The following is a 27970-nucleotide window of genomic DNA, read 5'->3' on the forward strand; positions in this document are numbered from 1 at the left end:
AAGGGTATGTAAAAACAAAATGTGGAAACAGTTAAGTGTTGTGAATTGTTTCACGATGCACTGTGCAAAGCATGACTGACGCACTCACTGACTGCCAGAGTGTTCACCTTTTCCGTTCATTTGTGTGGAGAACGGTGTGGATCAAAAAGGATTCACAAATGTCTGCCCGGCGGGAAAGTAATCTGGGAACTCCACATCGGTCGCCAGCCAAACAGCGAGAATCTTTCTGGTCCGTTGCATCTAAATTAAGCTATTGTTGTGGACCCCAAATGTGCGGCGAAAACAAGCGGGTCTCTTGGCCCTCGTCGACGGTGGTCTGTGTCTTTTCTAATTTGTTAATGCTTGGTTCCCATCCGAGGATGCTGTCCTGCCTGATGCAGAGTTTAACAAACCTGCCCCGATGAGATCGCTGCACACGAACATCCGCGTGGTCACTGGTGGTTTTCCACTGACTGCGTTGCCCAGGTGACAAACACTGACGGTAAACAGGCCATCGGGGATCCTTAAACTTCCTCTATGACTTAGCTTTGTAATTAGCAGTTACCCCTCTTTTTTTTCCCCCAAAGGGAGGGGCCAATCCCTTGCAGCTTAATTTACAACAGGACTCAGGAGTAATGTTTTTTTTTTTTTATACTCCCAACTTTCATCAACGGTTTCTGATAATTGATGAAACATTGTTGCCAACGTTAAAAAAAAAAAAAAAAAAAAAAGAAAAAAAAAACTCCTTTCCAGGTGAAACTAATTTTGAATGCACATGTCCAACTGTCCAGCGTTGAAGTACTGGCTAACTTTCTGTTCTCTGACAAGGCGCGAAATGGCAAAATTCACAACAGGTGTTTGATGTATGCAACGGCCAAGACATTTTCTTGCTTCAATTAGAACTGGAATTTAAACAGTCCTCTTCGCCATGCTTTTCTCGTGTTGACATCAGGGGCTCAAGGGGGCGCTTAAAAATTGATGAACAGTCACTCGCCATTGTGTGCCTTCAAACCGCACATTCTCAGAAGGAAGTGGTCAAATCGTCAAATGGAGTGAATAATATTGCAAGATTATTTTAACCTCCCTTTTTTTAACAGTAAGCTGAACAAACTATTATCCTTGACTTCTGATTTCAAGACTAGCTAGCCATCAATTTGGATTTCAAGCTTAGCTAGCCATGAATTTGTTGTGTACATGTAATACTGTAACATGATGAGTCACCGAATATTTCGATGGTTTCAGTCATAACAGCCCGCTGAAGGAAACCAACCAACAATGTGGCAACAAAAATGATCTTGACAACACTGATTTAAGTGATAAATATGCAACGAAATGAAAAAAAAAAAATCCAAAAGGGGGTAAATCATTTTTCCACAGCGCTGCAGCCATGTAGCAAGACATTTTTGGTTGATGATCACGATCATGTAAAACAAGCTTCCCACTCCCGCTGGAGTCCAAAGTCACTGAACCTGATGCATTATGCCAACCACCCGCTTGGTCTGTTGACGTTTGGAACTGTTACTTGGCTGTAATTTCAACGTCCTATTAATCGTGACGGTTGTCAAGACTATTTAGAAGAACTTTCACGACTTTTGAGCTCTTTGGAGACCGGTCTCATTCAAAATAAAATGGCCCGTTTGGTTGTCTTGTCCCATTAGCAACACTTTCCAGTTCCGCCGATATGCTCCATTGTCTTGGGGCAGATTGGTCCTGTGTAAATATTTTATGGAGGTCTTCAACAGCGTCTGTAAATCTTGTCCATCGTGACGCTTTTGTTTTTATCTTAGTATCTCGATGTTTGATGGCTTCTGGCAGCCCAAACATAAATACGCATTCCACTTGACAGTGCGCTACGCTTTGCTGTCATCTTTATTGCACGGAGCACTTCGGCGCCGCCGTCTCATGAATTTGACCGCCTTTAGTCGGACATACAGATGATGCCATGCCGTCTATCGGCCGGGTCGCTCGTGTCGAGAGCTGCAAATTCACTTTAAATGGAGATGCACGCCCTAATGATGATAGTTGGCCCCTGCAGTTAGCAGACACGCTGCTGGCGGCGCGAAACTCTGAGCTGCCTTAAACACTGACAAACTGTCCGATGCAAACAGAGCCGGCTTTGTGCGGGACTGGAAACAGTAATATGTGGGGACATTGTGTTTTCTGTCCATCACCGAGCTGTTGCGGTGTTTATGGAGTCTGCGCCGGTGCTGTTTATTTTCCCAAATTTGCTTGATTACTGGAACGCTCAGAGAAGCAAAGGGGGATGTGTGGAGATGTCCTTAACAGACCTCAAGGATTTGCACTTGGCTCAGTTTTTAATTCACTCAAGTCCGTTTTTGTCCTCACTGTTGATTGTGGAGAAGTTCTCCAGGGGAAAATCTGGAAGTGTATGGATTACCGACGAATAACAATATCAATAACTAAAAGTATTGATGAATTGGCCTCATGCATCCTCTTGTTAATTGTGAATCCTTGGTAAAAATGAAATCTGAATGCGCTCACATCAGAGCGAGAAGGCGAAAAAGTGATGCGGTGTCGCTCTTCTGCTGCTCCCGAATGAGGCTCATTCGCAAATTCCATTGTAGGAATTCATTCAAAGAACATATTGAGACACGGAATTTACCCAAAACGACTGCGCCAATTAGTGGGGTTTTCACCGACAGTTTCTGGTGAGAAAAGACGGTGTGTAGATGAGTGAATCGTCAATCAACAGGGGGTTCAGTGTACTACCGTCTGACACGTTATCACCATTTACCATTCTAAAAAGTGTCTGAATGAGAACAGGTTTTTCATCTTAAATATTGGCATTGTAGGTGAGACAATCAAAAAGCGATGCCTGATGGACTTACTCCCTCCCTTCCTCCTCATTTGGGTCGCCCACAGCGAGGAGACCTCCCACAGAAGATCTGTTGTCTGAGGCTTTTTCCGGACAACGCACTCAAAAGGAAACAGATGTGAAGTGCTTTCGGACTTAAGATTCCATTTTGTGATGGGCATTTGAGTTGGGCCGAGGGATTGCAGCGAGACATTGGATAAAATGTCTTTTAAGTGCTGTCTAACAGCAGATAGATGAGCTTGAGATTTTCCAAATGTATAGGAGCAGCTGAAAAGTGGAGCTATGATGAAGGGTGGGAATGTACAATAAAAAGGCTTACATTCGACATGGCAGCTGTCGTAAGATGAAATTTAAAGCACCGCACCACTGAAAATGAATTGTCCTTCATTCAATTAGGCAGTGTTATAAACAATGGTGCAAATATCAGTGGCATCTGTTTCTCCGAAAAATAGAAAAGTTTCACCCCTAAAGGGACATTTACAGGTGCAGCAGCATGGCGGGGAGAAACATTTTTTTTCAATTTGGCCATCAGAAAAGTGAAGACACTGAATCCATGACATGATGTTATTCCCTTGACGTTCTTTGTTGACGCCATGTCGCTTGTTGGCTAAATCTTTCCTTGTAATTCCTTGTAGCCAAAGCATTGGAGGCGACAAAGGGAAACTATTCTGCCCAGACTCATCTAAATAGAGCCAGCAGTTCACCTTGTGGAACTTGTTTGGAAAACACATTTGTCAGATCAGCTGACACCAGTGGATAACCGGGAGACAAAAGACATTCCTGGCATCGCCCAACTGACTGCCCTGGAAAAGACATGACAAATAAAAAGTGATGTTGTTCCCTCTCAGAGCCGCCGGAGAAGCCAGACAATGAAAAAGAGGGCGCGGCGCATAAGGTTTTCAAGGATCCATCACGCGAACCATTCAGATAGTCCTTAATGTGTTAAGATGGAGACTGATACTATGATATTCAGGTGTAACAGGATAAAGATCATGGCCCAAGGCATAACAATAGTTTGCGCATGCACTCAATCACCTGCACGACACTGTTCACATATTACATATTCATGTTTAGGTCCCACAAGCAATGCCGCTGACTATTCTTAGATTATTCAAATGCCTTTTACCTTTTGTTAATGGAAAATCGGCAATAAAAGTAAACCGCGTTTGCAAATGTGAGCTCTCGTTAAAAGTTAGCTTAAAACAGTACAATGACTGAGGCACGAAAAGACGCCTCAATCGCTTCTCTTAAAAGTCCACATGTAACCTCAAGTCAGAAACTTCAACTGTGAGCCCATTTGTAACCCGAAACATTCAGAAATTGAGCCGAGGTAATGTGTCCCCTTGAAATGAATGAACATGCAATTAATCCGTTCCAACTCCTAAACTAAATTTCTCATATTTTTTTTTAAACCAGTGCATGGTTAAAAATAAATATAATGCAGTATAGATAAAAGTGAAAACACAATGTTATAAAGAAATAAAACTCTTAAAAAAACAAACACTATTTATTGCTCATTAACTTTAAAGCGGGGAAAAAAAGAAAGCGGTTCTTCTATTGAACAAGAGTTTTCTTCCATAATAACATGGGAAAATTCTAATTCAGTTGAGTTTTTTGAAATTTAATCATGTCAGTTGCTAATTCATTGGTTGAATTTGGCATACAGTTTTATAATTTTTTTGATTGCCTTGTTCACGCCATCACCAACGTTGAAGGCCGAGTAGTGAAGGCCCTGTAGTTGGAACGCAAACTCTGAAAACCAACGCCGCCCCTGTTTTTAATGCAGCCGCCAAACAAAGGGATCAAAGGTTCCGATTAATCAATGTTGGTTTTCGGCCTTGCTGCTTACATGGAGAAATTTCTCTAAATTCCTTGTATTCATATGTCGAGTATTGTTGAATATTTGTCTGAAACTGTGAGACTATTTGTTCACAAAGTAGAAAAACTAACCCCACCCTTGCTTATAAACATCTGAGTCTTTCGTGTGTCATGTACAACTTTCATGTGCTTTACTTTTGTACTCCATATGCAGGCCAATTCCTTATTGATGTGTTCAGATCCCGATGATGCGGTGGCGAAAATTTATGGTGCATAGCTGGAATTAATTACTGCATTTGTCTCATGTTTGAAGCACTTGGATGTGTCGCATCGAGACTCTTGACTGGAGCCAACGAGGTCGACTGGATGAGCTCCAAGCAGGCCTTGAAGTCTAGTTGCGATAAGTCGCACATGAGCATGACTTTTAAGGCTGCCAGAGGGCTCTGCTGTGGCCTTAAGAGAACCTTATATGCCAGTGCCCCTGTCCTTCCCATTAAATTCCAGGGATTGTTCTGTCTGCTTTCGCATGTTAACGTGAAAAAAGTTCATGTGTGCGAACGAGCGAGGGAGAATGGAATCAAAGAATCGTCTGCAGCAAGAAACGGCACGCATCGATATACTGTACTTCAGGAAAAAGCAGCACTGCATGTACAAACCCCAATTCCCCCAACAAGCGAGATGGTGTATTAAAGGGTACTTTCATAACATTGGGAACCTTAAATTTCAAATAATTGTCCAGCCCAAAAAACTACTGAAAATATGCTTGAAGTAGAGCTACAAGCAAAAGCACATTGAGTCGCCTCTCCATATTTTCTTCTTTGATATTTCGGGCAACCACAGAACAGAAGGGGAAAGGCACCCGGGTAGCAAAACAAACTTTCACCATACCGCTGACAAGACACTCGACCCAGTCAGAGCTCATCACAATCAGACGGTGTTTCGCGGATCCCAATCAAAGGCCGCATAATTACAGTGGCCCCGTCGCCACAACCAAACCAGTAATGTTCTCTTTCAGGCATTCCACAGATGGGTGTGACTGTTCAATTAAAGTAGCCATGAATGTCCCTGCTTTACACAGCCGACCCTGTCATTACCAGCCCAATCAGCCTATGTGAACAGGTCGCGCGGATGCAGACTTGAAACATTGAAACAATGTGGATCTTTTGTTCTTTTCGGAGATGAAACAAAACTTTGTGGACAAAACATTACATGTTTTCAGAGCAATTGGAAGACGTAATGAAATTGTCAACTATCTGTACTCGGTATCGTCGAGTACCAGTGTACACGGTCTGGCAAAACATATCTGTGCATCTTTACAATTCAATTATTATTTTTAGTGTAGTTCAGAGAATTTTTTTGTTGTCGAATTTTCTGTTGACTTGATGATTTGATGTCGTTGGCAAGTTATTTCATTAAAAATACAATGGTGCCTGGACATACAAGTGACCCGACTTATGATTTGATCCGAGCTGCTCTTCAGCTGATTTTTTTGCTTGCACTTGAGAGCGCAAAGTTGAAATACGAGTACTGCATGGTGACAGTGTCATCACGTGCAGTATAAGTTTCGTGTCAAGCTAAACATAAAACATAAAAATTGCACATGATGTATTTCAAGCAACCACAGCTAAGCCTTCAATCCTTCATCTTAAGGCTAATGCTAATAGGCAATACTTGGCATCTACAGTATGTGGCGATGTTATAACCCCCCTAAGCAACGCATATTTGAGCTCAGAGCAGCAACACACATAGACAGACGATATATTGTGGCATGAAAAATTATTTGCCCTCTTTTCAAATTCTTTTCCGCAGTTTCCCTTTTTTAATGTTTAAGATCATCAATCGTAAATATCAGACAAAGATAACCCATGTAAAAATAAAATGCAGTTTTCGATTGTTGATTTTGCTGAATACGGGAAAAAAATTATCCAAAGCTATCTGGCCTTATGTGAAGAAGTACTTGCCCGCCATGTTAAATCATGAATTAACTGTGGCTGATCACAATTTTTCGTCTTACGAAATGAGACCGAAAAAAAAAAAAAAAAAAAACTCAAAAAGCTGCAAAGAAACGCCACAATCCAGAGTAATTCAAGATGAGAAATAAAGTGACATCGATCAGTCTGAAAGCCATTGCTGACGCTTTAGGATGCCAGCGAACCACAGTGAGAGCCATTATCCACAAATGGAGAAAACATGGAACAGTGGTGAAATCTTCCCAGGAGTTGCCGGCCTACAGAAATTACCCCAAGAGCACGACGGTGACTCATACAGCGGGTCACAAAGGAACCCTGGACAACATCTAAAGAACTGCAGGCCTCCCTCATCTCAATTAAGGTCCGTTTTTACAATAGGGAAAAGACGGGGCAAAAAATGACATCCGTGGCAAAAACCGCCGCTGAGCAAAGAGAACATAAAGGCTTGTAATATATGCTCAGTGACACATGGTGAGGTTCGTGACTGGTGAGACATTGACTGCTCTGGGAGTCGGATAGAAAAACATGAAAACCAACATAGAAGATTAGCCTTTTCAATTTTGACCTCAATTGAAACATTTGTTTTGAAAGCCGTTAATTATGCGTCAATCAATTCCAAACTGCTCAGCAGTGGGACAAGAGAACAACAAAAGAAACAAAAGAAGATTTAATCTAAGGCCAAGTTCATTGTTGTGAATGTTTTCCCCCCCTATCATTATATTTAGTATGCTATGACTGTCCTGAGTATAATATTACCCATGTTACGGAATTTGACAATTTCGGATTAATTTCTTGGAGCGAAACACAGTGACTTCAATACAAGTGAATGGAAGAGATCGCCAGCGACTGTCGGTTGAAGATGGCAGGAAGGTCAATGGAGCTCAGAACTGCCGCCTATCGGCAGGGGTACGACATTCCTTCTTGACCCCACTGTACACTTTCAGGTGCTTTTCTGGCCGATCAGAAAGACTAAATACATCACGCATTCATTAAATATATTAGGCACACTGCTGAATGTCAGCACGTGCGATAAAACCAAAATATTGGTGATACAGTATATTTTTTTAAAAAAGAGCATTGTCTTTGAGAAACATGGCTCTCAACTGTCCACTGGTATGAATGTCTCGCACGAAGTCAGCTGGGATAGACTCGGCGAGGATAAGCGGAGCAGAGAATGGACGGACGGATTGCAGGTTGCTATTTTTCTCATTGGAAAAAATCACATTGCAATATTTACGGTGCTGTGTTATGGACCGGATTCAGGGCACCGCCATTAACTTCGAATGGGGAGACTGGAAAGATGATTTGATCAAGCGTGGTCAAGGAACACATTCAAACTCGCGTCTCAAGGGAAGCAAAGGCTCAAAGGGGAATCGAGCCTTTATCGTTGTCGGTCCTTCTCTTTGGAATGACCTCCTAAAGCCCCCTCCCTGCCCATCTTTAAAACTAACCTTACAACTCCAATTTATTCTTTGTCTTTTGAATCAGCATGAGACTTGGTTTTAGTTTGACTGTTTTTGCGCCATTTACTGTCTCTGTTACTAATTTAATGTTTGTTGTTATCTGGCTTATTTCTGCTCCATGTAGAGCACTTTATATAAAGCGGTGGTTGTTTTAAAGCGCTCTATAAATACAGTTGTATTAAATTAAATGTCCTCGGTCACACAAAAGAAGAGAACCCCTTTTATGGTTAGCATTGTTCCCTTATTTATGTAAACGGAGCTGTGACCTTAAAACCACGGTACGAACTCAACCCTGACTTTTCGGCGAAGCATTACAGCCCTACTAGTATTACAAATAACAAGGACGGTGTCAAACAATGAGCCCAAAGAGCAACGCAGATGCGAAGGGCGGTAAATGAAGCTAATCGTAGGCTGAGCAACAAGCCGATCCTTCTGTTTTTATATGTATTCCCTGTGGGCTAAGTTTAAAAATACAGAAAAAAAAAGAAAGAAAAAAAAAATCCCTTTCCCGTAAATCCCGGAGGACTTCCTTTGTACTTTAATGATATGCTTTCATCTCCCCCTGAGATACAAAGTGCCGGAAAAAAAACACCTCCACATGCACGGACTTGGTTGTCCACGTCGTGAGATAGGAAACCTGCCGAAACGTCTGTAACGTGAGAAAAGACACCAAGACAAATAGGGGACATAAACACAGAAGAATGCCGCCCTCACCACAAAATAGAAGAAGGAAAAACTTTCCCAGAGGAGCAAACGCACTTTGAAGCCCCGTCTCTTTTTTATACTTGGCACACTTTTGTGAATGAGTTCACGTCAAGGAAAACAAGTCTTGTGCTTTTATGGAGCCGATGAATGGACAACCTATCCTGGAAATAGAAATGACTAAGGCGCATTCAGACAAGAGCGCTCAGATAAGAAGACTGAAGCAAACAAACAAATACGCAAACAGAACACCAAATCGGGATACTAATACGGGTGGCACTCGTTAAAATGATCCCGATACTACCCACTGATACCACACTACCGGCGTGACATACTGCACACTTTCGAGGTCAGGGCCATGTCAAATAGGGATAGTTTAATGACATGAATGACAAAAATTTCAGCCGAATACAAATTAAGCTCTGCAAAACGGCTGACTGACTCCGCTTGGCCGACGACCACCATCCGGCAAGCGCCAGGTTTTGCGAGCCCCGTTGCCCGCTGTGCAACATACTGCTTGAATCTAGCTGAGCCAGCCTGGTTTCCTGTCACAAAGTCAGGACAAAGCCGCCGGGGCGGCGAGCAACACGCTGCGGCACGGCAAGTCGAGTGAAGAGCGGTAAACGATGGTGTGATTAAATAGCACGTCATTTTATATGACATGCCAAGGCACTAATGCACAAGCTCACCAACAAACACATTCACTTGCAAAAATATGAACACACGCACTCACAAACTAACTAACGACCCAATCACAATCACGATTACATGGCCCTTGATTGCTCCCAGGCTTTATATGAAGTTTTGAAGTATGTCGGCCGTGAAAGAAGAAGAAGAAGAAAAAAAAAAGACATCCGGCTACAAATGAGGGCTTTCTTGGTATCCAATTAGACACGGCACACAAGCAGGTAGCCACCGGACAACTTCAGACTTCACAGCCTCCTATTCAGCACCAAATACAAGTTTTGTTTTGTTTTTTTTCTTTCCCAATTGTCTTATTCTTTGGTGCTGGCCCATTTGCCGTGTTAACAGACTCCCTCTGGAGCCCGGCAAACGGTTCTTCACGGGGTCCTGCTCCACTTCCTCTATGTATGGCCCACTTCGCAGCCGACTGACTAAACAAACAAAAAAAAAGGCCGTCGCGCCTGCAAGTAGCTCATCTGTAAACTTCTACTCGGCGTTTGATAAACGGCCACGGAGACAGTAAGGCGGGTCAGGCTGTTTTTGTCTTGTTTTGTCTCTTCCTGACAAAGAACATCAAAACACCTGACGATGTCTTAGAAGATAGAATATCCTTATCTCTGACGTGTGTTCAGAGTGGATGTGTCCCTATTATTGGGACCCAAACGAGTCGGCCCGAAAATCTTAAATAATGATCGTTTTCAATATTTACGACCAAAAATCTTCAAATGTGTGGAGTAAGATAATGGCTTTCGAGGTGTGTGACTTCATGGATTGTGATGAGAACAGAATGTAGCCAATCAAAGATATGCTACGGATCATGTGCCGGAGCAATGAACAACATCGGACACCCGCTTCAAGGAGTGCTTGTACGAGGAGAACCGCCGGTATTTCCATCCGATATTACCACAAGAGCTGTTTGATGGTGTGAATTTTGTTTCTCGTTTTCATGGGGTCGCCATTTGGACTATAAAGGCACATGCATGCAACATATGTTCAGCATTTGCGGGGACCAATGCACATGCGTGAAACACATACTGCTGTCCTGAAATGTATTCTGAATGGAACAAAGTGCGGCATCTGGAGTGCAAGTCCACAGTGGCCAGTATACGCAAAATGCGGAGGCCATAAAGAGAGTTACTTTTAACGAGAATGTCGAATACAGTGCCGATGTTGGTGGGAACATTAGAAACTATGTACTCAAAAGTCTTACTTGTACACGCTGAAAAACAGCTCGGATCAGGTGGCTGTCCCGAGCCCAGTAATGGACAAAGAAATGGAAAAAAAAAGGCAACAGGCAACAACCTGATGTGCAAATGTACCAATGAAGTAAGAACAGATAAACAAACTGCTAAGGAAAGTGACTTGACACATTTTGCGGATAAAGCAACTCCAGAGGAAAGGTGAAGACGTACAAACTGACGGCCAAATGAAGTAACAAACATGGTAGCAAACTAACAAAGTCACTTATACGCTAGCAATCTTGTGAACAGTCTTGCACGCGACAGAGCAATATTGTTAATATAAATCTCGTGAGCTGTGGTAATTTAGCACAATGGCATCCGTGGTGTAAAACACAAATCCCCACAAAAAACATATTTTGTGTTTTTATTTTGAACCTTCTGGTATTTTTCTGATTTATTTGCATTCTTGGCTGTCAGCTATAATCACCAAGATGGCACAAATAAAACACCTGCTCATTATTTTGACGTGCAGAGTCATACGTTCAATAATAATCACGCCAAAAATATTGTTTGACTCTTGCAACTCTTTGCCTTCCTTCCCCACCGGTCGCGTCTCAGGCAAACACCAGCAACCACAGACGCAACATGGCGGAGTTTACAGGCAAAAAGACACACAAGACACATTTATCAGGCGCCGTCCTGTTAAGCGTGACCTCCTTGTGTCTGGATGATTGTACGGGGAGGATGTATTGACAAAATATCGCAATAAAGCGGAGATAGAAACACAAGCCCAAGTCCATAACCGACCACCCCAGAGATCCAGTACCTGCATTCCAAACACACAACAGTCCCACAAAAGTTCCTAAACTCCAGTTCTTCCATTTAGCGCTACACCTGACACATTTGCATCCTGTGCAAACCTGAGCCTGCTCTGCGACTCTTTCACATTTTCGCATGACCGAAAACATCAACATGCTGAGTCCGCAAGCGAGGCAACTGGTCACCAGGGAAACACTTGAGACATGCACGCACATGTACACACGGACACGCATGCGTGCGTACACACACACATTCGCTCTAGCCAACAGCAAAGCAAGTCACTCCAAACGCCGCAGTCATAAAAATGAAATGAAAGGGCATGTTCATGTGGAAGGTGACACTGACTAATAAAACCTGCAGACTAAGAAACTAACGAACCCGTCAAGCTGACTAATGTGCAAATGGACTATTGCAGTACAAGAAACAAATTAATGAAGCAACAGGGTAACTAATGAACAAACAAATATGGGCACGGGTTCACCAAAAAGATCAGAATAACAAATAAGCTAACAAGCACGCTCGCGGGCGAACAACGACACTCAATAAACTGTACGGTAAATGCTTGCACAAGCTCGACACGCAAAAATATCCGCACTCACAACATGTCTGCTGATAGCCAAGAGCTAAGGTGATTCCTGTAAAAGAGTGCAGTCATAAAGAAACTGAAAGGGCCTGTTCATGTAGAGGTGTTTCATTAAAAGCATTTTACTGCTTTTCTATGGCATGTTGAGCAGATGAGAACAATAGTGCAGCGGAGGCATGGGCCGATAACTGGTTTGATGGTTTGCGATGTTTTTTTTAAAAGGTCACGGTTTCAATAAACGCTCAAAATCTCCGTCTCTATCATGAGCTTTTTTTAGGGGGCTTTTAAACAAGGCAAAATATGATTGTCTGCTTGGAGAGTTGACTAAATGAGCGACCTGTACAAAGTTAATTGCCTCCAATTAACAGATATTTTCTTCTACTCAGCAAGCAGAGAGGGAAGGGGTGAGCAGTTACGCAGCGAGGATGAGGGAGGGAGCAAGACGGAAGAGGCTGAAAATATGGATGCCAATTGATTCATATTGTCCTTAAAATAAATAAATAACTAAATAAAAACAAATCTGGTGTGGAGGGGTCCTAGTTAGCCCCAAGGACAACATAAGTAGCCCACGGGTCTGTTCAAAAAATAGCTCACCAGTGATGGGACACGATCACTTACTGAGAAGAATTCAAACAAAAGAAGAATGTTCACATTCATTTTTTTGTCAACTTAACATGGTACAAGTATCTTGAATCTTCTGTACCAATATTTTGTTTAAAAATAAAATAGTTTGAATAAAAAGCTGTTTTCCTCTACCCAAACACAGTATTTCAAAATTGGCCATTTTAGAGCTGTAATATTAAAACCATGACGACTCGAGATTATTTTTCTCACAATTATCGGCCCATGCTTAGTGGAACGCAGAGACGCAGCTTCCATTTGTCCGACTTACCTTTCTGGCAGTAGTTGGAGTTCCAGCAGCGGAAGTTGTAGTTGTTGTTGAACATGGTCTTGCGGCACTGCGGATTGTTCTCCATGATGCCCGGGCACACGTCGCTGCACTCTTTGGACTGCTTGTTTCCGGCGATAAAGTTGTTGAACTCGGCGTCCATGATGAGCGACCAGTCCACAGAGTCCAGATAGCACAACTCGGGGTTCTTTTCAATGCGGATGGCGCCGCGGGTGATGTTGCGCAGGTTGTACAGGCCGATGTCCTTCAGGCTGGTCATCTCAAAGATGACCAGGGCGTAGTTGTAGAAGAGGTTGCGGCCGCGGATCACGGCCAGGTTGGGAAAGAGTGTGCTCAAGCTGTCCAGGCCGGAGACCCGGAACAGCAGCAGATAGTCGGTGATGACAGACAGCTTGGGGAAGCTGAGCGAGCGGAAGACCTCTTGGTTGTTGTTCTTGTCGCCGATGAGGAGGATCTGCAAGTAGCCTTCCACAACCGTGCAGTTCTCCAGACGTCGGAATTCGCTGATGTCGTTGCCAATGTCAATGCTTGGCCCGCAAACTGCAGGTAAAGAAATTTGAAAAAGACTATAAATTTACAGTGGACTTGGATTTTGACTACATGTCTTTTATGCTCAATTCAGACACATAATTGCAGCACATAGTCATGGAATCCTCAGTTTGGACTCAGGTCTTGTCGGCCTGTAAAATTTAACTCAGCTTTCCCAAAATTGTCATGAGTCACAGTTCCTTTGTGATTCAACAAGAGGGGGGTGGGGGGTGAAATTACTTTTTCACAGGTTTTAATCTCCCCCGCCCCGCCTTGGTAAATGAAATCATAAATTAGAAACTAGATTTTATATTTCCTTGGGTAGTCTCTGGCAGATATTAAAATTGGTTTGATGAACTGAAACCTTTGTTGGTGACAAATATGCAAAGAACGCAGAAATCTGGAAGAGGGCAAATCCTATTTCACAGCACTGTATATCATGAAAACCTGATGTGTTGAAAGAAAATATGAAGGCAAATTCAGAATGAAATCAATTAATCGAGAAAACTTAAAACATTTTGGGCAAAAAAAAAAAAAAAAAACTAATTTTTTTAAAACCTGAATAAGACCTCTGGGGTACCCCTTTGCTAGCCCTAATATTTGATCAGGATCAGGTTACCTCTTGCCGAACAGAGCATTGATTTCCTCGCCATATCGAGCCGAAATTGAACACATTGATTTCTTTGTGGCGTGCCTCGCCGTAAATACACAAGCAGAGGTGAACAAGTTTAGAGACGTGGCACAAACGACACTCTTGGAGCAAGGCTTTAATCCTGTGGTGAGTGACATGAATATTGAGGCTGTGTCCAAATTCACAAGCCGGTCCTTCGAAGGCCGTACTTTCGGCCAAGGGAAGTCATTTCCGGTGGGACTTGACCACACGGGGCGTACAAATTCATATTAAGCCTGTCCAAATTTGCCACGGTTTATGCGGTCCACAGAGGCTACACGAGGAGGAGCCTTTGAAGGTGCCAAAGCACCCAGCCTGCGAATTGTCTCTCTCGAATTTGGAGACCACATGAAGGAAGTGACGTCATGCGGCCGAATAATGCCGCAAAGATTTGGACAGAGGCAACCAATGTGTGTTTTGCAACAAGCGGAAATTATGTTCTTTTGTGTCATGCCGTCCGTGTGTCGCCATTAAATCGTGATATTCAAATGCTGGAGTAACTCTTGTCTCCTCAAGCATGTCAACAGGTTATTTTGAATGTTTCAGAAACCAGATCTTTGACATTAACCCAAATATTAACCGCATGTAAGCATAGTCACAGTGATATCTGCTACAGGGCATTTGAAAACACAAAAACAGAATCGGGTAGTATAAATCTAGCCTTACAGCCTAGTAAATGCCATTTTTCCCCAAATAATTAACACACATTCCCCCAATTTTTTTTATTGCATGCTGTCTTATTCTATTTATTTACATTCCTCAAAATAAAGATGACTTAACGTAATGCAGACAAAACAATAAAGTTCACTGAACTGCAGCACTATTTATAATGTCAGTGTTATCCAATACATTTCCCAAATATTGACATTACACTTGGCCTGTTGACTTGTTGACAGAACATGTTTGCCTGGCGTGACAAAATAAATACTACGGTCAGGTTCAATTGGAACGCTGGCTGGAAAAGTGTGGCCCTGCCTTGAGCTTATTGTTTCCCGTTAGGTTAGCGTCCACCTGCAATCGCGTTGTTCTGTTGATTTAATGAGCCAGCTCGTTGCGATGTCAACAAGGCGCCACATTAAAAGAAACGCCAGATCAAACCACCCGCGGAACAAAAGGGGGAGAAAAAAACAGATTGAGGATTTCGCAACGTTGTTATTCACGTCGCAGGAGTCTCTTGATCAAAAAAGTTATTGTCAAATACACGCTAATACTTCACAAAAGCCAATATGGTTGCATTTGGTGTAGGATTGGGCCTATTTTAATTTAAATAGTTTTATCAGGATGGGAGAATCTTTCTGAGAGCTCGAAACCACCATTTTGCTGCCAGTGTTGCATTGTGCAGGTACAAGCAAAACTATCGACAAGTGTGTAACGCAATAGAAGGCAAGTCAGGACCTTCATTCACAACAAGAGACTTTGGTTTTTAAACCTCTCGAGTATCAGGATTTCTATCAGGGCTGAGGCAGTGGTTGGTTCAAAGTCAGCAAAAAGCTGTGTACAGACACGTTGCTGCTTTGAGGCTTTGAATCATCGATGCCCTCATAATTCGCCACGCCGTGATGGCGGCGGCGGTGATGAGAGATGAGGCGTCCCACCTGCACGCGTCGGTATGAACACGGGCAAAGTTCCCACAGAAACGCGGCGAATATCAAGTGGATTTTGCCTTCAAAACTTGAGGCCAGTGAGTAACCGGGAAGTTCCTCCCTGAGAACTTCTTCTCTTTATGATACTACGTGTGATAGTAAACCCATGCGGATACAATCACACTGACTTTGTGCGTCTCACAAAAAAAAAGTGAAAAATAAAAGTGCACCAGTTGCACGTAAATATGGGAGTTATTGCAAGATGAACTGGTGCCAAGAAAGCATGATATTCTGTTCTTCTAATATGCTGGATTTTCATCAGGAACACAAAACGTTCCCTCTCGATCGGAGGCGGGAACACCCGCTTTTTTTGTTTGTCCAACTGAAAGGAACACACCGAAACATTTCTGCTGGCAGCCCAACCTATTTCTGAGCTCCTTGACACGCATTTGTAAATTATACTGGAAAAGATCTACGCGGCGCTTTGATAATCATTTACAGCCTGACCAAATGTTTGCTTTTGTCACAAAAGGCAAGTGGCTTCATAGATGGATGCTGTGCTTTTCCATCCTTGAAGGCAAACACGGAGTCTAGCCTAAATCCCATTCATAGTATGGATTCATACTATGACCTTTCCTGAAAAAGCACATCCAGTACAGTGGTACTTCTACTTACGAATGTCTCCTCATAAGAAATTTTCAAGTTACGAAACGCCTCAGCAGGAAAATATTGCCTCTTGTTACAAAAGAAATTTCAAGATACGAAAGGTAAAAATACAGGATGGTCTGCCAATCGCAGCTCCGAATTTCCTGAACACAACATACTTGTAGCTGCTCTGCCATTGGCTTCTACCGAGCATCATCCTAGCATCCCTTTGGCTAAGAGGGACCTCTACCTTATGTGTCAACGTGTCTATTTGTGTAGATAGATAGATATGTGTTTATGCAGCGTCTTCGTCATTCGCCCCTCGGGGCCATGAGGTGTTCCGATAGTTTTACGTAAATGTGAATCACCCAGAAAAAGTGTTCACCGGTCGGGCGATCGCTCACGATGCTGATGTTTGCCTTGGACATTTTCGAAGGATTGTTAAAAGGCGACAAAAGCAAACGTACTTGGATAAGTTCTTTACAAAACATCAGGCAAAAACCACTTCTGAGAGAGAACATGCACGAAAAAGGGCAAAAAGCGATGAGGACGCAGTTAAACGTTAAATAACCTTCATTTGCACAACTCTCATTTATTGTGCAGTAATCTAATTCTAACATGTATTTGTTACATATTTTGATGCAGGTTTATGCTTCGTAAAACATTTATGTCTGAAATTTGGGTGGCTTGGAACGGATTAGGGCATTTACATGGAAAACGCGTCTCTACTTACAACATTTTCTAGTACAGAAATTTCTCAACTCAACTGCATTTATAGAGCACTTTCAAACAGCCTTTCTTCTTCCAGAACCAATTAATTTCATAGTCAGATCTTTTTGTTGCGGTCCATTCAGTGATGAGCATGTCTGCCTCGCAGCTGTGCGGTTTGTGGTTTGACTCTCGGCTCCGGTCTACCTGTGGGGAGTTTGCATGTTCTTCTTGTGCTTACATGTTTGTTTTTTCGTTTTGTCCTTTGGTGTGCACGTGAGACTGAATTATTTTCTAAATAAATAAGCCTTGCGATTGACAAGCAACCAGTCCATGCTGTACCCACTCTGTTGGCCAAAGTCAGCTGGGATGGGCTCCAGCTGAGCATCAAGCTATTCTAATGAGAAAAAGCAGTACAGTGTTCCTGTGGTTCGGTTATTTCGGCTTCACTCTATCCTGGGTTTTCATTTATGACCAGGACTTAATCGATTGCAGTTTTACCTAAATTTGTCTTTATTTTCTTGCAATTTTTCCTTCCATCTAAGTCGGACGACTTAAAAAAATACAAAACATTTTTTCCAAGGGAAATTTGTTTTACAAAAACGAAGACCAAGACCATTAGAACTTGTCCCCTCCAAAATCCCCTTTCCTTCATTGTGGATGCGTTCGGATATATGTTCCAAAGCGCTGCTCCACTCAGACGGTTCGTAAACTCAGAACGTTGTTCAAATGTGCTATTCAATGACTTGGAGTGCCGCAAAAAACAGGGACCAGTGCAGACAGTCCAAGGTCAATAAGCAGTTGCGTTCAGAAATCAATGGGAACGCTCTGCTTCCGACATCACACAAGGACAAAACTATTTATTACCTTTGTTAAAGTTAGGGATGCACAATAATTATTGGACCGATAATTATCGGCCCCGTCAATAATTAGGTCACTTGCATCGGCCCGATACTGCAAATTAGGCTACTTTGCTCTTTTTGTACTATTTCATTGCTTTTGTTTATAGATAAATAGAAATACACAAGCGGGGGCAATAACAAAACACAACCAACTTTAGCAATAGGTACTATACACATCAGAGATTTTGAGATTGCACATCGCCTCACCGTATCAAGTGAATAGAGTTCAGAAAGTAGCAAAACATCTAACCTTATGTTGTCGCCGAAGTGCACCAGTTGCACGTAAATATGGGAGTTATTGCAAGATGAACTGGTGCCAAGAAAGCATGATATTCTGTTCTTCTAATATGCTGGATTTTCATCAGGAACACAAAACGTTCCCTCTCGATCGGAGGCGGGAACACCCGCTTTTTTTGTTTGTCCAACTGAAAGGAACACACCGAAACATTTCTGCTGGCAGCCCAACCTATTTCTGAGCTCCTTGACACGCATTTGTAAATTATACTGGAAAAGATCTACGCGGCGCTTTGATAATCATTTACAGCCTGACCAAATGTTTGCTTTTGTCACAAAAGGCAAGTGGCTTCATAGATGGATGCTGTGCTTTTCCATCCTTGAAGGCAAACACGGAGTCTAGCCTAAATCCCATTCATAGTATGGATTCATACTATGACCTTTCCTGAAAAAGCACATCCAGTACAGTGGTACTTCTACTTACGAATGTCTCCTCATAAGAAATTTTCAAGTTACGAAACGCCTCAGCAGGAAAATATTGCCTCTTGTTACAAAAGAAATTTCAAGATACGAAAGGTAAAAATACAGGATGGTCTGCCAATCGCAGCTCCGAATTTCCTGAACACAACATACTTGTAGCTGCTCTGCCATTGGCTTCTACCGAGCATCATCCTAGCATCCCTTTGGCTAAGAGGGACCTCTACCTTATGTGTCAACGTGTCTATTTGTGTAGATAGATAGATATGTGTTTATGCAGCGTCTTCGTCATTCGCCCCTCGGGGCCATGAGGTGTTCCGATAGTTTTACGTAAATGTGAATCACCCAGAAAAAGTGTTCACCGGTCGGGCGATCGCTCACGATGCGGATGTTTGCCTTGGACATTTTCGAAGGATTGTTAAAAGCCGACAAAAGCAAACGTACTTGGATAAGTTCTTTACAAAACATCAGGCAAAAACCACTTCTGAGAGAGAACATGCACGAAAAAGGGCAAAAAGCGATGAGGACGCAGTTAAACGTTAAATAACCTTCATTTGCACAACTCTCATTTATTGTGCAGTAATCTAATTCTAACATGTATTTGTTACATATTTTGATGCAGGTTTATGCTTCGTAAAACATTTATGTCTGAAATTTGGGTGGCTTGGAACGGATTAGGGCATTTACATGGAAAACGCGTCTCTACTTACAACATTTTCTAGTACAGAAATTTCTCAACTCAACTGCATTTATAGAGCACTTTCAAACAGCCTTTCTTCTTCCAGAACCAATTAATTTCATAGTCAGATCTTTTTGTTGCGGTCCATTCAGTGATGAGCATGTCTGCCTCGCAGCTGTGCGGTTTGTGGTTTGACTCTCGGCTCCGGTCTACCTGTGGGGAGTTTGCATGTTCTTCTTGTGCTTACATGTTTGTTTTTTCGTTTTGTCCTTTGGTGTGCACGTGAGACTGAATTATTTTCTAAATAAATAAGCCTTGCGATTGACAAGCAACCAGTCCATGCTGTACCCACTCTGTTGGCCAAAGTCAGCTGGGATGGGCTCCAGCTGAGCATCAAGCTATTCTAATGAGAAAAAGCAGTACAGTGTTCCTGTGGTTCGGTTATTTCGGCTTCACTCTATCCTGGGTTTTCATTTATGACCAGGACTTAATCGATTGCAGTTTTACCTAAATTTGTCTTTATTTTCTTGCAATTTTTCCTTCTATCTAAGTCGGACGACTTAAAAAAACACAAAACATTTTTTCCAAGGGAAGTTTGTTTTACAAAAACGAAGACCATGACCATTAGAACTTGTCCCCTCCAAAATCCCCTTTCCTTCATTGTGGATGCGTTCGGATATATGTTCCAAAGCGCTGCTCCACTCAGACGGTTCGTAAACTCAGAACGTTGTTCAAATGTGCTATTCAATGACTTGGAGTGCCGCAAAAAACAGGGACCAGTGCAGACAGTCCAAGGTCAATAAGCAGTTGCGTTCAGAAATCAATGGGAACGCTCTGCTTCCGACATCACACAAGGACAAAACTATTTATTACCTTTGTTAAAGTTAGGGATGCACAATAATTATTGGACCGATAATTATCGGCCCCGTCAATAATTAGGTCACTTGCATCGGCCCGATACTGCAAATTAGGCTACTTTGCTCTTTTTGTACTATTTCATTGCTTTTGTTTATAGATAAATAGAAATACACAAGCGGGGGCAATAACAAAACACAACCAACTTTAGCAATAGGTACTATACACATCAGAGATTTTGAGATTGCACATCGCCTCACCGTATCAAGTGAATAGAGTTCAGAAAGTAGCAAAACATCTAACCTTATGTTGTCGCCGACTACTTTTTTTTTTTTTTTTTAATATATCATACTCCAACCCCATGAAGTGAAGTGACTGGAATGAAATGTTATATTCTGTTAAACTGCTAGAACAGCAACATTAGTATCTACCCCCGCCACCCAAAAATATTATTATCGCCTATCGGTATCAGCCATACAAAGCAGAAAATTATTAGAATTGTTTGACATTTTTCAAATCGTGCATCATTATCCATCTATCCTTCCATCATCTGAGCTGTTGATCCTCTTATCACTACTCCATGTTTTTCTTTTTATCTTAAAATGGCTTCCCTTAACCAAAATGCTGCATCGCACTGTAGTCAAAGATAAAATCCTGATGGATTAATTACGCCTTGAGGAAACCGAAACCAAGTTGCCATGAATACCGTTCTTCTACTTCCCTACTTCCGGCGGAAGCTGCTGCTTCTTGGTCTTCAAAAGAAGAGTTAGAAGAAGAACGGCCATCAGGGTAATTTGCTTTCAGTTTCCGCAACAATGATTTACAATGCGCATTCTTTCTCTGTTCATGTGAATGTACCACTGTCCTGTAGTCGAAGCACAAAAGCAGGTTTTTGTCGCACTAAATAAACGACGCAGACAAACTGACCTTTTTCAACCCCTGCGCAAGCGAGTGACTTCAATGTGAAAAAAAAAAAAAAAAAAAAAGCTAACCGACGCCCTGCTTCAAAACTCACAGCGGGGCCGATGCCCCCGCTCAAAATGTTCTTAATGTGTATGCTCTTTGTTTGCATTTGGTCTTTAATTGGGACCAACTGGCTTCGCACGAACGACCAGGGCCAAGAGCAGGAAGCTTCTTTTTTTTTTTTTTCTGCTTCAAACGAGCTGCTGAGAGTTTGGGTCTTTTCCTGAGCGTGCTATTATGAAAAGAGAGATTTAAGGCTAGCCAGTGTGGCAGTATGGCAGCTATGTCTTTCTCTATAATCTACTTGTCAGCGCACATTGTCCACATCCCACATACCTGTTCAGACAACACTTGCACGCGGACGTGTGTGAAAAGGCGCCGTGTTATGTCACCGTAGTCTGTCATTCACGGGAACCGCTCCCAATTGAGCTTGATGGTGCTGAAATCACTCTGGAGTTTTCAGGACCATAACAGGGGAGCGTCTTGACTCTCAAGACTAAACAAACCAAATCTCCAGAAACAGGAAACAAGCTCTTTGATTAGCTCCCTTGATGGGGGGTGGGGGAAATTGAGGTAGTTTTCTTTGGGTTTATAAAAAGATTGTATACTTTATTGAATTTTGTCCTCATCTTAGAATTGATACCGTGTTCACTTGTACTTGGTGTTAGATTACTGCATCGTGCCTAGTGAGGCCAATTTGCAAATTAAGTGAAGCACCTGTCCGAAAACATCTCCCCTGTTCATTGAGCTGAGGGACGGGTACGCGCCGTTATGGCCGCCGCTTCCTGTTGTTGGCTGTTATGGTCACGACTTCCTTTTTTGTCCCATTATGGTCATGACTTCCCACTGCCACGTTATGATTACGACTTCCCGCCGTCCCCACTGTTATGGTCGCGATTTACCACTAACCCCCTTCCATCAAACAGTCTTATGCCACGTTACGTCACGGTGGTTTGTCTTTCACGGGAACCGCTCCCAGTCGTATTAGATTGGGATGAAAACACTCGAGGGTTTTTGGCGGCAGGCAGGTGTCGCAACCTGATCGCTGCTCTTCAGTCCTGTCCAGCTGAGTACACAAGCTAATCTGGTCGGGCTTCATCACATATTTGCTCCTGATAACCTTCTCACCGACCGGACAGTTCGTATCCCATCGAGAGGAAATCCACTAAGGATGCACTTGAACGACCAGTCAGTCAACATTTGCACCCCCGCCTACCCCGTACAACCACTCCAACCCACCCATTGAATAACTCCTCACCACAACACATTTCAGCCAGCATGAAAGGATAGAGTTAAATTAAATGTGAACTAACTGGACATATTTAAAGCCGAAAGGCTCTGATAGTGGCCAGCGCGAATGTTTCAGTGTCCTGACTGTCTTGAGAAGACTGCCAGTAGTCGCGTGTCGCTTCTGTTTAGTGGTTTCATTTTTGATAGGTTTCGACTGGATGTTTTTGTTCCCATTCCCACTGGCTTTATGGGCTTCCTCAGACCCACTTGTTGTCGTTTACATTCCATTTCATTTCATACTACGTTGTTTAAATAGTGTTTCATTGTTTTGCATTCATCTTAGAGTGGTTAACCTCTACCTACCGCTTGCATAGTTGAGACATGTTAAAATGCGCCGGTGGCGTTCATCCATGTTTGATGATGTCGACACGCTGGAGTGATTCATTCCGGATGTAATTGATCCCTATGGCTTACTGTACAGCGGGAATGTGTGAGAGTTTACAGCAACACAAGGACGCTTTCGGAAGACATTTAGACTCATTGGCGCAAGAATCAAACGCAAGATACCGACAACAGGGGGAGAAGCGCCGGGCTTCTATAGGGGCGAGTGGCAATGGCCGTAACACACCGGTTCACAGGCTCCTCACTCTTTCCGATCAACAGAACTCAGTCTGTTTTGCGTGTGAATGTACTTTGGCTTGTTCTATTTTAAACCCCCTCCCCATACCCCGTTCAACCCCGCCAGCTCGCCCCTCCTCAAAGTGCCGCTGAGAGCGGGATGAGGCCCCGGGTTCACAGTAAGGATGGTAACGTGCAACACATGTAGAATTTCCTTCTGTTTCAAAACAAGTCCCATGTAATGGATTAGCTCTTGATCCGTCACGTCTATCATCCCCTACTGGTCTGTAGGTAAGACATCACAGTGTGAAAGGGGCACAACGGCAAGACGTTGCTCCCAAAACATAAGATAGCGGGAAGGATAGAAGGACGTTGTGGAACAGCAGAGACAGCAGTAAGTCGCGACCATAACTAACACGAGCGGCAGCAGGAAGGATAGAGGGAATTGGCGACCAAAGTTAGGATAGTTAACGAATTGAAATTGAAAATTTCAATTTCAGAAATACAACAGCCATTCAGGAAAATTAACATATTTCCCAAAATTCTCGATGGCCAACCCGCCCCTGAAAAGAGGCGAACCTCACCCCATCTTTGTGAATGACTGATTAATCCAAGGAAGCTCCTTTTACACCCAATCATGTTCCCAGGTATCCCGTTCACCAGTGGGATGTTCCAAACAGGCGTTTGATGCGCATTCCTCTACTTTCTCAGTCTTTTTTGCCACCTGCTTGTTTGGAACGTGTTGCAGCCATAAAATTCTCAGTTAATGATTATTTGCCAAAAACAAAACGCTTATCAGTTTGAAGATGAAATATCCTGTCTTTGTGGTGTATTCAATTGAATATCAGTTGAACATGATTTGCAAGCCATTGTATTCTGTTTTGATGTATGTTGAATGTCCCAACTACATTGGGAATTGGGTTTGTATTAAGCCATGACTGTTTTACGCCACCCTTATCCCAGTCAAATTCTAAATAGTATGACCTGAGAAGCATTCAACTTCAGAGGTTCCACTTTGCATAATTACAGTAGTTTAGTTTGATTCTCAAATAGTATCAGATGTATTTGTTTTTTCAACTGCTCTTTTCTGCGGCAAGCATTGCGGCTGAAGACACTAAGAAAAGCAAGCTTCAAAAACTTCGGGCAGCATTTTCGGTCAGGGTGTGTATCTCGCCACCATAGACAATTCAATACGGTTTTCGCTTAGTCGAGTTTGAAGAGATTCAAGGATGGTTTGATTTGTAAGTGGAACGATTCGATTTGGGTCAACTCGGTGGGATTACAATTTGATTCGACATGGTTCGGCTCAGTTCAAGAGGGTATGATGCGATTACTTTTTTGTTGTCATTTTACATACATTGGAATGAACTTGTCAGTTCTGAAAATGTGCCATTTCCTAATAAGATATAGCTCTCCAATAAAGGCCGGTCCGATGCATCTCAATATATTTCAGAGTGCGACAATTTGATTAAGTTTGTTTTTTGTTACACCCTTAATTTTAGGATACATTTCACTTGAAATCTGCCATCATTTGGTTTGAATGCTGCTTACAGCATGTTGTTCCCACTTGAAGGTGAACCGAATCCATGGTGAGGCATTTCAATCTACCTGTTCATTTCTTGACTTTTTTTTTTTTTTTGCCGCTTACGTTGGCTTACACAGTGAGTCAGAATCAACAGAGTGGTTTTCATCCGCAGCCTGAATGACTTTCTCCATTGAGTCACTGGCCGCCGGTTCACTCGATTGCAACATTGCAGATTATACGTATGGGAAGCCATAAGTGTCGTCACATGGGTGCCAAACTGCGGTTATGCAGGGGTTGATGGTAGTTTTAAGTTGCAATATCACCAATCAACACCAGATGGCAGACATGTCTTTGTTGCACTTAAGAGTCGTATACTGCCCTATAAGCCAATAGGTTTTTTGTTTGTTTGTTTGTTTGGGGGGCGGGGGTTAATGATATGGAGTATTAACATATTAGTAATATTACAATTTTCAGTGAGTTGATTTCTGAGGGAAAAAATACAAAAGTAGTTCTTTGCACTTAATGTTGGTTTCTTGTTCAGCAGTTCTGTGCAATTTTTTTTATGCAGTCAAGCCCTTTGCACTGGAAACAAAAATCTTCAACCCCTTTGTTGTTTGGTTAGGATAGTGGATCTTTTGCACATGCATCAAAAAATCTACAGTCATATCAAAAATGAACTACATTAAGACCACACATTTTGTCCACATTTAATGCAGCTCCTTCAGCCAGAGACTGATACACCCGCGCAGCAAGAAGGAGAGGTACCGCCACTCGTTCCTGCCGACTGCTGTCAGGCTATTGAATAGACAGACCTGAAAATCTGGACTCACCCCCACTCACCCATTTTTAATCTGCCCATATTTATATTTTATAATTTATATACTTTTTGTGTGTGTGTGTGTGTGTGTACGTGTGTGTATATAGGGCAGCCCGGTAGTCGAGTGGTTAGATGTAGGGCAGCCCGGTAGTCGAGTGGTTAGCACGTCGAATTCACAGTGCAGAGGTACCGGGTTCAATTCCAGCTCTGGCCTTCCTGTGTGGAGTTTGCATGTTCTCCCCGTGCTTGCAGATATATATAGAGATATATATCTCTATATATATATAAAATTCGTAATTTTACTGCTGTAAATTGGGAATTTCTCCATTTTGAGACAAATAAAAGTTTATTTATCTTATAAGATTCAGGGGTTCCCTTGGTCTTCAAGGTACCCACTATATCAAAAATAAAATGTGGGTTAACAAGCATGCAGTTCAGTCAGTTTAGTCATTTCTATTTTCTGTTGGTTCCTATAGTTGCTGTTTCTACAAACTTTAGACATGGGGTGAAGAATACCTAAACTTGGTCTTTGATCATATCATGAGGAAAATGTATACACAAGTCATTCAAAAACGTGGTTCTTTGAATTGAAACAATTAATCATGTGTCAGAACGCCAAAAGACATGAAATGACATAATTATTAAGTAAAGCGTTGTAAAAACGTGACTTTGGTAAAACCGCAACGGTCACTAGTGTAACGTCTCGCTCCTGTAAAGGGCATAGAATGGCGTTTTAAAACATCTAGCTTTGTGTGTTTTGGGGGGGATGTCGTTTTGTGGGATGTTTGCTGCTCATGTGTTGGAGGAAAAAATAAAGATAATTTGACTTACTCTCCGTTGCGGCGAGCCGGAGAGAGGACAACACGGCCAGCATCAGACCCCCAAACAAGGTCAAGCGGCTCCTTTCCATTCGAGCCCTCATTCCCGCGGACGTAAATCCTCTGCCGAAAAACTGTAAACAAATACGCCCGTCGAGTGGGTGTACGGGGTTGAAGGAGGAGAAGGGGGCGTCCGTCCGTCCGTTTACAAACCACTCCGGCTTATTTCTGGGCGACGTGTGAGGGAGAGAAATGAAGCCTTAAAAATCTTCAGCCAGCGCCTTTTAGCCGTTAGCCGGCTAATGGAGCTAATGGGTTAGCAGCCACGAGCTAGCTCGCGGAGTCCCGCTTGAAAAATCTGCGTTTCAACACTCGCCTCAATGTAAATCCGTTAAGGAGCCGCTTAAACGCCGGTAAAAGGCACAGGGCGTTGGTGAGGGCGGCGGGACAGATACGGCTAAACGGGGAGCGGCGGGGATTCCTGTGTAAGCCGCATCTTCACGCTCCATGTCGTGGTGGTGTGGGGGGCGAACGCATAAGGTCCCGGTGCTGGTGGAGATGGTATCATCCGGAATCAAATCTTGTCTTGAAAACTTGGATTACACATCCCCTCCAAAAAAACAGTCCAGTGGCGTGAAGGAGGCGAGTTTGTCTGGGGAAGAAAAATATTCAGCAGAGTAGCGCGTTTTTTTTTTTTTGAAAGGAGACCGCAGTCTCCCTCTCCTCCTTGCCTCCTCCCCCTCCTCCTTCAGCCGCTCATTATGCACGGACTCACCGCGCTGTTGTTGTGGTTGCAATTCATCCTTCTAGTGCGACTACGACGTCAGGCCACGGTCACTACATGCGCTTAAACGTCCTTTGACACCGCCTGGGATGTTGGTGCGTATAAATAACAGCCCTCAATCTGTCCACTGCAGACTATAGAACGTCGGTAGACGAGATTAAACGCAGCGCAGGTACGCGGAATGTCCACTTGCCTCGCGTCGGTCTGCAGTCTGCCTGTAAACACAAGCGCAGCTCGCGAAGATCGCGTCTTTTAATAATGACAGATCACTGCGCAAAAACTACCACTGAAACGGGGGGGGGGGGTCACACATTATTTGGGTTGCAGGACTTTTCAAGGACTGACAAATGTGATAACTTGTAGCTGAAACAAGGTGACCACATTGTTTTAAGTCGATCGTGAAATAAGTTCAAACGTCCGTTCGTCATCACCGAAAATTGGTAAAGAGTGGTATGTCTTCATTATAATATATCTTTGCTCATCACTCTAGCCTCCGGAGCGGTGAGATGGAAATCCGGGGCGCCGATCCAGGAGGAGCAGGCTTGTTTTGCAGTCTTTCCCTCACACACACGCACGCAACACGCCGCCAGTCAAATTAGAGGCATTACAAGTCGTAAATGCGGGTTACGTAAACCGCAACAACAAATACGATTTTCAGTGTGGGAATCTTGGGAGTGCTGCCACATTCGCGTGCATTTTCTATATGTCATTAACATGCGTGCACAATAGGGAACATGTGATTCCATGACCGCTGTAGGAAAACAACATTAATATGGAGCATAATATACAAAGTTACTCTATCACAGGGAGGAATTGGACTCATTCTCAGCGATGGAGTCTCTTGTCTTAGACCAATCCACTTTAATTCACATGCAACGTTTTCATGAAGATGTACAATTTTAGCCTTATTAGTAGTGTATCAGTCTAAAATAGCTTACGTTACCATCCAACGATATTTATGTTGTATTTGATCAGTAATCAAAATTACA

General features: G+C 42.9%; 1 protein-coding gene across 2 annotated transcripts in view; it reads right to left on the reverse strand.

Moving 5' to 3' along the window:
- Window positions 1-27213, reverse strand: part of igf1rb (insulin-like growth factor 1b receptor) — a 49378-nt gene extending 22165 nt beyond the window's left edge. For both annotated transcript variants that reach the window (XM_019866568.1, XM_019866567.1), the window contains exons 1-2: window positions 26211-27213; window positions 12928-13485 (exon numbers count right to left, since the gene is read on the reverse strand). In XM_019866568.1, coding sequence (XP_019722127.1) covers window positions 12928-13485; window positions 26211-26301 — 649 coding nt within the window. In that variant the 5' untranslated portion in view covers window positions 26302-27213. The remainder of the gene's footprint in view (window positions 1-12927; window positions 13486-26210) is intronic.
- Window positions 27214-27970: the final 757 nt, after the last annotated feature.

Source organism: Hippocampus comes, unplaced genomic scaffold (assembly GCF_001891065.2).
Source record: "Hippocampus comes isolate QL1 unplaced genomic scaffold, H_comes_QL1_v1.1 scaffold82, whole genome shotgun sequence".
Lineage (NCBI taxonomy): Eukaryota > Metazoa > Chordata > Actinopteri > Syngnathiformes > Syngnathidae > Hippocampus > Hippocampus comes.